Source organism: Lichenostomus cassidix, chromosome 3 (assembly GCF_008360975.1).
Source record: "Lichenostomus cassidix isolate B80296 chromosome 3, HeHo_3.0, whole genome shotgun sequence".
NCBI classification, from domain to species: Eukaryota; Metazoa; Chordata; class Aves; order Passeriformes; family Meliphagidae; genus Lichenostomus; species Lichenostomus cassidix.
The window spans coordinates 21,269,074-21,279,995 of record NC_139483.1 but is presented as its reverse complement, the minus strand read 5'-3'; the positions used below and the strand labels follow the sequence as shown (position 1 = coordinate 21,279,995).

Genomic DNA, 10,922 nt, shown 5'->3' with positions numbered 1-10,922 from the left:
AGGGTACTAGATAATCTCATCTAGGTTCCCTTGCCCCCCAAAAGCCTGGAGCAGATGATCTTTTGGGGTTTCTTCCAAAACAGGTTGTTCCATGACTCTACAATTCAATGAGTAATGGCATTTCTATTCTCTTCTGCAAGGTCATGCAGGGTATTCTGCATGATGTTTCAGTCTTCTTCGGTAGCAATGGCCTCTTTTTATCCAAAGTCTTTACCAAAGATACTGAACAAGAGAGGTCTGTGATCAGTCCTCAAGAACGTCCACTTATAAACCATTTGTTAGCCTGATAGCTCCCTTTTCAAAATAACTTTTGCCATTTTCCTTCAGCTAATTCTCCTGTTTCAATAGCTAGTTCAATTTTTCAATTCTTGCACAACTTCTCCAGCTGAAGCAATTGTATCTTGTATGGCACTGTATCAAATATTTAAGCAGAGTCTTGTTGCTTATTCCTTATTGTCAATTATTTACCTAAGACAGATAATAAATTAATATTCTCAAGATTTAGTTCATAATGGGAAGACAAATTTTAATAGTCTGCTTATCCCAAGAGAGACTACTTATAACCCTTGCTTAGAATTATAAAGAGCTTTGATATTTTAATAATTTAGAATAATGAAAACAGGATAACAAGCTCATTATGAGACAGTTAAAGGAGAAAGTTCTTTCACCTAATTGGAGGTTTCTATCCATACTTTGTTCCAAGGGGAATGGTCTGGGGTAGACTTAATTGGATTGCATCCGTATGGGTGCAGCAAGCTCTACCAGCAGTCTGCAGAACTCACTAAACACATACAATAAAAGCTCTCCTACTGCAGGTTTAAAGCAAACACACCTTTTACAGATGTTGTTTTCTCTTTGGCTACATGAAGAAGCTGGTTCAGGATGAGATAAACTGTGACATTGAAGCATGGCAGCCATTCAGTTCTAACTCTACAAATTAATGTTTTCATTCTTCACCAAGACCTTTGTGGTTTAGCTCTTCCACTTCTAAAGAGAACAGTAATGATTCCCTGACAGCAGACTAAACACAAACTAGCAGAAAACAAGTTATTTGCAAAAGCTATGCCAGCTATTTCCCCAATACATTTGATGTCATGGTTTCAAAATTCTACAGTGAGAAAAAATTCCTACTCTATCATTATGTTTTATTCCCCTAGGAGCTATACAGGAAAAAAATACCTGAATGAATGCCAGAAATAGAGCACACAATCCCAAGGATGATTGTTACTACGGTTTCTTTATTAAGAATTACCCACTTCCACTGGGCTTGTAACTGTTCTTGAGTTAAATATTACCCAAGTGAGTAAGCAAAATGCTGCACGTCCTCTGAGGCAGCTGTAGGACTGTTTCTGTTTCCAGTGAAATCAATGTAAATCCCACATTTCTGCAAAGAATGAATCCAAACTCTTTCACTCCCTTATGGATGTGTGCCCACACCACATGCTGTATGTCCATGTAAGATGTTTCTCCAGTGACCACTTGACAGCAACCCAGGGTTTACAAACAGAAAATTCCTACCCTCCCATAAAGAGAATAACATTCAGTCTTTGTGACAGTAAATAAACCCACCACTTCTCCTGCTTATCAGATGTGCTTCCTTCCTGTAACAGCAATTATATCACTGCCCTGATGGGAAGAGAAGGGATTTTTTTTAAATGGTTGTTTTATCTATCACTTTCACTGAGATAGAAATTCTAGACTGATTCACAGATGGAAACCCCAAATGCCATGCAGCAAAACGTTCATCTATGGACAGGAAACAGTATGGGTTTGAAAGGCTACAGTAAAGGTTATGCCACTTTTAAGTACATTTTAAAAGACTGCACAGACACCTTCCTTAATACTCAAGTGACAAAACAAGGCACATATAAAAACCTTCAATCTTATACAGGCCAGTGAAGTGCAATTTCTACGTGGCCCTACAGATTAGCCTTGATCTTCTAATACTGATTTCATTAAGTGACGTTGTCACCAAGCTATGTAGAAACAGAAGGAAACAGGAAGAAGGGAAAAAAAGTGGCATTTGAAATAATGAGACTACAAAGGCTACTGCAATTACCAAATGCAGATGAGATCAAGAGGCATTACAGAAGGAGCACTACATTACACTAACTGGTACCGGGGCAAAGAACAGAGAGCCTGTAGAATAGGCTGGTTTAAACATGTTTTTTAAAATATTTACTTTCAGCAAGACTCTGGATGAGTACATGAAGACACTTATAAATGTTCACAGACATGAGTGCAAAACATCAGTGGGAAGGAGCAAGACTTTCTAATAAGCTCTCTTGAGGTATAACAATTGATTTTGTTACACAAGCAGTTTTGGGAAGCTTGACTTTGCCTTTTGGGTTTTTTTAGCTCTGGAGGCTAAAATTAATTTTTAAAATATAATAATTTTAAATCTGACCCAACAAAACCAGAAAGAAATTAATATATAAATAGCTTAATTGGACCCAGTCTGCTCCTGGAATGAATACTTTTCTCTGTAAGTTTGCAGTAAGCACTTTGCTTCTTCATTAGGCTCATAGAAAATGCAGAGAAAGAAATCCACACTAGCTGGATCTAGACAAACTGTAACCTTCATTGTGAACCTAAGAGGCAAAATCCAGTTTTCTTAGCAACCCTCATCTGCATGACACATCCACAAATAACACTGCAATTATTTACAGTATGCCTCACATGAACCATAATCTGAATATCTAAAAGATCTTCCCTATATACCTGCATCTGAAAGTCATGTGGATATAATGCAGACCACATCTTTGTGGGGAACGAGTCACACCAACTGGAAGCTTTCTAAAGCTAGAGTACATCAAGTGGGATTTTAGCCATATATAGATGTGAAACCTTTTTTGTGATGGTGTAACACTGATGCAAAAGGAGACATTTGGATCTGAAAAAGATCTTTCTGTTGCTTCCTTAAGAAATGGGCCTTTTCCTTTCTGTTCTCCTTTCTGGTTCCCTATTCATGTAAAAATTATCCCAGGCTCCAGAACATACTTTCTGTTTTGAAAGTTCCTGTAAATCAATATCCTTACAAACAGCACCTGCAAAAAGCGTAATTGCTGCCTGTGTCAGAACACATAAGCCTGTGTTTTAAGAGTTCACTGTCCTTGTCAACCCATGATTCAGCTATGACATTAATTCTATAAATATATCAAAATGTTGGACTTATTTGGCTTGGGATACTCTTTTTGCTCACTTGGTTTACTTGAGGCTCTGAGCTGCCTTTGAACATTAGTCATACAATATACTGATTGGTGAGATGCCTTACTTAATCTATCAAATAGAAGAATGATGCAAAAGGTTCTTTGGAAATATTTCTGGGGGAAAAAAGGTGATGCAAGAGATGGAGGAAGAAGCAATCCATGACCTCCTGTTTCTAATGGACATGATGCACAGGCTGGAGCTACACCATGCAGTTGTGGGAAGGAGGTGGGGACAGTGAGAGCTCCCACAGGACTCCAAGACCTTCCAAGGAAGAGCAACATATGCTTGGACTTACGTCGTTGTCTCCATCCCACAACACTGCTGAGAATTCAGCTGTCTTTCCCTGTATGTTCTGCACAGACATTATACAATTAACCAACCCATTAACTCCAATGAAAGAAACATGGACTAAAACTTTTACTGCAGAAGAACAGTGCTTACTGATGGGGAGTGTACCAAAGAACTTTGATATGATACCAAGTGATAAGCTGGAGTCAGTTTCTAGACAGATGTTTAGAAGAATAAATATGTAAGGAGGAGGATTTTACACAGGGAGAAGAAAGCATCTGTAAGACAAAAATCTTTAGAAGGATTTTGCTGGGATAGACTCTCTTGGACTCTCATTTTTGAGGGTCTCAAGGGCTCCATGAGAGAGACCATGCTTTTCCCACCAGCCCTGACCTCAATTAGATACTTTCCAGTCTCAAGTCAGCTGCACATACCTAGCTATGAGATGTGAAACACTCCCTCTCTCCCTCCATCCTAAACTGTGATGGATTTTCCCAGAGTGAATGTTGTTCCTTTCCACCATGCTACTGCTTCTGCATTACATCTCTGTTCAGCCCAGATTATACAGTGGCATCCAGGGCCTGAAGGAATATGGGTGTGTGGATGAATATATGTAAGATAACTTCCTTTCTTAAGGATGACACATAGAACAGTATCAAGGACATTATCCAAAATGTGTATCTTTCACTGTACTGAAACTTTTGTTTTCCTAGGCAGGGACTGCAGCAGATTCTCTTCATGAGATGACTCAGTTCTTATGAGACCATAAGGAACTCTGAAGACAGCATTTAGGAAGATGCAAATTCTGGAAATTCTCTTGGGAACAACATAACAAATAACTTAAAGAAGCCAACAGCTCATGTCATCTGGAGTTTGTAGACTAAGACAATTGCACAAAACAGCCCTTTAGAAGGCAGAGTTGACTACATGGTTTCCTCAATCCTATCCTGGCAGTGATCACCAGTGCACCATTCTACTACAGAAGCTAATAAAAACTTTAAAAAAATAAAAATAAAATTCAGACATTTCAGATCATATTCTGCTGATAAATACTGTGATCCTGGTGAGGGGAGAAATTAATCCCATGAGTTTAACAGAAAAAAATCCAAATGCTGAAGTGAGGGAGTTGGCAAAAGGGTGGAGATTTTTATTATCCAAAGGTGCTCTTTGACTGGGAAATACTGTGAGAAAAAGACCCTTTGCTGCATCCCAAGCTACAGCATCCACATTTCTAGAGGCTGACACTACTAGGAATCTTTAGAGAAAGTAAACACATTTTTCTGTGTATTTCTCAGTAACACTGCAATCATACTTCCTTTTTGTAACTAAAAGGAAAAAGTTAAAGAAAAGAGAAAGCTTTTCTTTCAAGCAATTATCAAACATCTTCAGTGTGAACACAGAACAAAATGCTTAGTGAAATTCAATTTGTTCTATCCACAGACATAATTTTCCAGAGGCAATAAGCAAGATTAAGTAAGGATAAAGGTATTTGTTTGTTTCCAGTGGGTGCATTACTGGAATTTAAAATTTAAAATTCATAAGAGTGAATTTTAAAATCTGCTTTTTAAAACAATGTGTAAAACCATCTAACTCTACTTTTCTTCCACACAGAGCAGACAATCATCATCAGAAACTGGCCAAGCTGTATTTTAAGATATAAAACACTCCAAGAGCTGATGCTAACAGGGCTGATGATTTGGAATATTAAAGACTAAGAAACTCTTTTGTTACACATACTTGAAAAGAGAAACCAATGAAGAGGCGATAAGTAAATAAGATAATAACTGACGGGAAGATCAGCATTAGACTTTGGCTTTGCTATAAAGACATTGATTATTGAAGAAGGTGGAGAACATAATAAAGATGAGACATCACTTTTATTAACCAAACCTGTTTAGAGAGATAAAACCCAGCAGCCAGATCATGACATACATGGGTGACAAGTGACAAAGGGTTACTGGCAGTGGACGTGTGGGAGAAAGGCATCCCAATCCGAGGTCAGTACTTTTCCCTGTCTACATTCCATCGCTCAATAGTGGGCTGCACGGCACTCTGACATTTTCAAAGGCAAAACCATGGCTTGAAGAGTCTACCAAGTAAGAAGCTGCTGTTCAAATTGTTTGGTTTTTTTTCCATACTGGTGTTTTCCTGAGATTCAGAATGCTATAACACTTCAACATGGAGAAGAGCTGCATGGTCAAGTCCAGCCCTCTTCAATGGAAGACTTGCACCCTAAGCAGGCAGTTCTTCAAACTTCCTGTTAATAGCACTTTCACACATCACATTTAGAGGTGATTGAGGACAGCACTCATCTTGGTAGACAGCTGGCAAGTGGATCAGGCCTTGGTATGGTCACAAAGTTCATGGTGCAGTGCAATAGAGGACAGATCTTTTCATGATCCTTCAACACTTCACTCAAGTGTTTCATTTCATCTGTTAGCTTTCCAATTTCTCTTTTCAGGGAGGTATTTTCTTGCTCAAGAGACTCATACTCCTGAAAGGAGATGAAGGAAAAAAAACAACTTATAGTCAAAACATTCCTTTCAGTGCTTCCACATTGAGTTCATTCACATAACTGTAGAAAGAACAGTGTGGTTTCTTACTACAACTTACCAAGTGCCAAGGAAAGACAGATGCAGCCTGGGTGCTGAAACAGGGCAAGTGCTTTATGACCTGTGCCCTGACCACACTGCAATTCTTTTCACGGCCCTGAAGACCAGGAGGTGCTGCTGGCCCTCAGAAGTCACCCATGAGCCCAGGGCTGCAGGCATGGATGGCTGTGTCCCCATGGTGGCTGCTTCCACCCTGGGCTAGGTGGAAGGGCCAAAATGAACTCTGCACTGTGAGATCAGAGAAAATGAAAGCACTGAGAGCCGAGAGGTGCTGGGAAAACCTGGTGCCTGGCACTGCTGGTGAGAGAAAGACAGCCCCTGCCCCAGGGCAGTGCAGGGAAAAGCCATTTATCCAAGCAGGCACAATGGGTCCAGTGCTCTCCTCCAGGCTCGCCAGAGCTTGCAGCCACCTGCTCAGAAGCCCAAGAACTCCGGAGGGAAGCATCATGCCAGGTGTTGCCAGCCTCATTTCATCACCAAAAGCCAGACCACTGCCTTGGCTATCCCTGACCTGGCTGCTTTTGAGCTAAGGCTTCTCTGGCAATAAATAGGCTGCTGGTAACTGCAGGGGAGTTTTGAGTTGCTCTGTAGCATGTATCTGCGATGGATGCAAGATTCCTGTGCCACATTTTTTGATAATTGTGTGTCTCAAGTGTCTCAGCTTCTAAGCTTTCTCATCCCAAAGAAAAGAGAGCTAGAGGTTCAAAGCCAGCCCACTGAAAATCTGCAGATGTCTCACTGCTGGCCCCAAGCTCAACATCCACCCACTCAATCTCACCTCCCTGGGAAAGCTTCAGAGCAAACTTCAAAGCCTACACATGCTGTAAAAGGCTTGTTTCTCAGGCAGCAGGGATAGCCTCTCATGCAATGTTCTTCTGGGCAACCTGGCATTGCCTCTGCTCCCCTTCACTGCAGAACGTTGGATTCCTTGCCCTCCCTCACACCCTTCCACTACCTCTCACTCACAAAACAAAATAGGCACAGTCCTCCTAACAGTATTGTAGCCAAACTCCAGCCAAGTTGTCCAACCCTGATTCTCATTCTGCTCATCTCTTCTTGTCCCAAACCCCCATGGTCTTGGCTTCTGGAATGAGCATTATTCTACCATTGCTCTGTCCCATTTTCAGGGGTGAGACTCTCAAATTGTTCTTGCTAAGAACAAATGTCTGTTCAACCAGATCTGCGTACACCCAGCAAAACCTGTGTGACTCAGAATGAAGATTCCCAGCACAAGGATGATCCTCAAGTTCAGGAGGAACAACAGAGAGGCTGCAGGATGGCACAGGGCCCAGAAATGATTCCACAAAAGCCAGGGGTTACCCCTTCTCAGAAGTACCCTGCACCTGGCTTTCTCAGGCGCTGACTCAGAGGAGATCTGGGAAAAACCAAGCCCAAAACTCCCCACATTGTCCCTGTTAGTCTCTGCTAACTGTTGGCAGATCCTTCTACAGTGAGAAAGAAAAAAGCCTGTGATGAACCTTCAGAGCTGAGCAACTGCCACAATGGCAGCAGCAAAACTGACACTTACCCCAAAAGCTGACACTTACCTGGCTACAAGAAGAGCGTTGTTTTGTGCGGTAACATCACATCACATTGAGATATTAAGAGCTTCTGGAAGAATCAGTTACTTTCATTTTATTTGTTTTTAAACACCCACTGTAACTTATCAAAGCATGCAAATGTAACAGCTAGCCAAGGCAAGCTCTCACACTTGCACATTCTTAACTTCCTAAGAACCCTTTTCAACTGGGTCTTTCTGGGGACCCCATTGCTGGGTGGCAGTGCTGACACCACAATTTTAGAACTGATTTAAGCCAACATTGCCATTGCATGGTCCCTTCCTCCTCCATCACCTTCTACCTTGTAAGACAGCAAGAATTCATCCACTGCCATAGCAAATGTGACAAGTTTAAAATTAATACAGAAGAAAATTGTTTTGGTTTAGCCCAAAGGAGCCCTGTGATCCCATTCTTTGGGTGGTCACAGGAAGAGCAAAAGAGGGAGGATGAGGCAAGGGCAGGGCTATGTCTCTCCCTTCATGGCAGCATCCCTGAAGGTACAGCTGCACTGTCCAACAGCAGCATCAGTGTCTGGGAGTTCCTGACCAGGCATCCTACAGCACGCCTTTCTGTGCATCTCACCCACAACTCTCTGAGCAGGATTAGTGTGAAGACAGGCCCACACCTGCTTAAGAATTCCTGTTTATCGTAAAGTCCCGTGCTTGGTACCCAAGTCATGCCTGTGAAACACCAAGTACCCATTCACCTCGTGAAGTTTATCTGCTTTCTGAGTTTGCTTCTTCCGGCTCCTCTGGGCAGCAACTCGATTTTTTTCTCTCCTCCGTACCTTCCTGTCATCTTCTTCATTACTCTGGAAGACAGGAGCCAGAAACACCTCGCTGGTTTGCAAGATGCACACAGAGGTGCCCGAAGTCGGGCGCGTAACTTTCTGAGAACAAACACTTCCAATTTCACAGCGCTGATCCCCAGCCTCCCCGAGACCTCACGGTCCCTGCAAAGGGCAACGCATCCCCCTGCCTCACTTCAGAGGCGGACCCGAGGCGGAGGGGTGGATGCCGACAGGCTGCCCGGGGGATGCCGCAGAGCCCCGCGGGCAGCGGCGCTACCGCCGACGGGAGAAGCTGGGTACCTGCGGGGCGGACCGGCGCTCCCGCCCTGCCCGGCGGGCAGCACTTTACACCCGCCTCGCCCCAGCGCGGCCGGCGCGGCGGAGGTGCGAGCAGCGCGGAGCAAAGCCCTGCTCCTTCCCGGCTGCCTGCGGCTGGGGAGAATCCGCGGACCGCGCCATGCCCCGGCAGCTCTCCGCGACCGCCGGGGCTTCGCCCGCTCTCCCACCTGGAAGAGCCCGCACGGCGGCTGCCTCCCGGGAAGAGAAGAACCCATGCCCGGGGGCAGCGAACACCCCCGGCACGGCGCTGCCCGGATGCCCCAGCCCCATGTGCCCGCCCGCAGCCCCCCGGCCGCTCCGTACCTGCTGGCTGCCCTCAGCCGCCGCGCCCCGGGGCAGCGCGCTGGCTCCCGCCGGGACGGCGCACGACATCCCGGCACCGCCGAGCCCGCAGGGCTCCCCCGGCCCGCGGGGGCTGCGAGTGCAAGGGAGCGCAGGGCAGGCAGCAGAAGGGCAGGGCGGGCCGGGGCGGGCCGGGGCAGGGGACGCACCGCCCCGGGCCGGGGGTGCCGCTGCCAGGTGCCGGGGCGGAGCTGCCGCCCACATGGCTGTCACATGGCGCCCGCCGGACCGCGCCCGGCCAGCGGCAGCCCGGGACCACCCGGCCGCCCCGGCCCGCAGTGCTTCCCCGCCGTGCCCGCCCCCCGGGACCGCCGGCTCCAGTCAGCCGCCGGCAGCCGGGGGAAAGCCCGGGGCACGGCGCTGCCGGGCAGGAGCTGCCGGAAAATCCCCCCGGGGAGCCCCAGCTCCGGGGGCCGCCTGGGCTCTACGCCCCTCGGGGAGGCCACACTCGCTCTTTCGCCTGCAGAAATAAACTCCCCGCAGTGTCTCTCCTCCCCAGGCAGCCCCCGGGAACTGGCCGTGTCACCTGTGTCTCTCTCCGCTCACCTCCGGCCGCTCCTGCCCGCCGCGCTCCTGAGACATCGGCTCTCTGAAGCGGCGGCAGCTCCACACAGGGGACAGCCAGCTCAGCCCGGGGTCATGGGTGTGAGGACATGGCATCCGTGCTGGGATAAAGCCATTTTCACTTTCGTTACTTACCCTGTTCCTTTAAATAATAAGGAAATGCGACAGACTTCTTGTAAAGGCAAAGCCAGACAAGAACTACTGAAAACACAGATGCTGCAGACAAAAATCTTTCTGTTCCACTATTCTGTCGAGTGTATTTTAATAGACTGAACACTGTTTCTTTTACCCCTCGGAACACCTTCCCTGCATTTTGATTGCACAGTTACCTTGGCCGTATGCTCTGAATACTGTGTTTGTACTGACAGCTACTTCAACATCCTTGCTCTACTGCAGGATTTGTAACTCATGTACTTTCCTGGCTGTGCTCAACACACAGAGGTGAACACATGACCATGCAAGGAGCGTACATGCCCCCAAACTGCAGAGCAGTCAGTCATAAAGCCCCAGGTATCTCAATAAATCAGACACTTCCCTATTTTTCTGGTTTCCTCAGCAGCTTGAGTCATCCAGCTTAGATGAAGTTAAAGAGTTGGCAAACTGAGTAAATATAGGCTGTCCCTTCCAGGAAGATGTGGCTAACAGTTCATGCTAAAGGTGAGGGAACCATGCTCCCTGGGAGTCCAAGAGTCAAACTGAAGTCTGTGCTCTGCCACAGGTTTCCTGATATGCTCTGGGACCATGACTGAAAGACCTGAACATGACTTCCTTGGTTCAAAGCACTTCTTCCCAGCTGCTCCACCACAAGGCAGCTTGTGTCTGCACCTTCCAGGCTGTCCATGCATTTGTTTTTTGTACTTTATCAGAGCTCCTCTGACCCTGGAGCACTGAGTCCCTGTGAGTGTTCCCAACCTAAAAGCCACGGGGACCACAACTTGGATGCACACCTTCACCAATATACCCTGACCTCACCTGCATCCCCTGGCTGCACTGGGTCTCCCAAGCATCTCAGAGGGCATTCCCTGGTTTCTTTAAAAGCAGTCCTGCTTCTTTCTCCCTTCCTCTTTCATCTTATGTTCACCAAGGGCTGCTCGTGGAGGCAGCAGAAGGTATGGGTTCAGTGCCATTATCCAGCTGAGGGGATCCAAGCCAGCATCTCCTGGAAAGCAGCCCTGGCCACCAGGCAGAGAGTTATTGCAGGGTGAATTGCTCACAACT

General features: G+C 46.1%; 1 protein-coding gene across 2 annotated transcripts; it reads right to left on the bottom strand.

Annotated features, from left to right (window-relative positions):
• Positions 1 to 5,356: 5,356 nt before the first annotated feature.
• On the bottom strand, positions 5,357 to 9,826 carry BATF3 (basic leucine zipper ATF-like transcription factor 3). 2 transcript variants are annotated; one of them, XM_085054857.1, is made up of 3 exons: positions 9,687 to 9,826; positions 8,376 to 8,480; positions 5,357 to 5,992 (listed from the first exon to the last, which is right to left on the bottom strand). In XM_085054857.1, exons 1-3 carry the CDS (start codon positions 9,798 to 9,800, stop codon positions 5,807 to 5,809), a joined length of 405 nt encoding a protein of 134 aa, XP_084910983.1. In that variant the 5' UTR covers positions 9,801 to 9,826; the 3' UTR covers positions 5,357 to 5,806. The 2 variants fall into 2 exon arrangements, with proteins under 2 accessions (XP_084910983.1, XP_084910982.1); XM_085054856.1 differs by lacking the exon at positions 9,687 to 9,826 and adding an exon at positions 9,102 to 9,400.
• Positions 9,827 to 10,922: the final 1,096 nt, after the last annotated feature.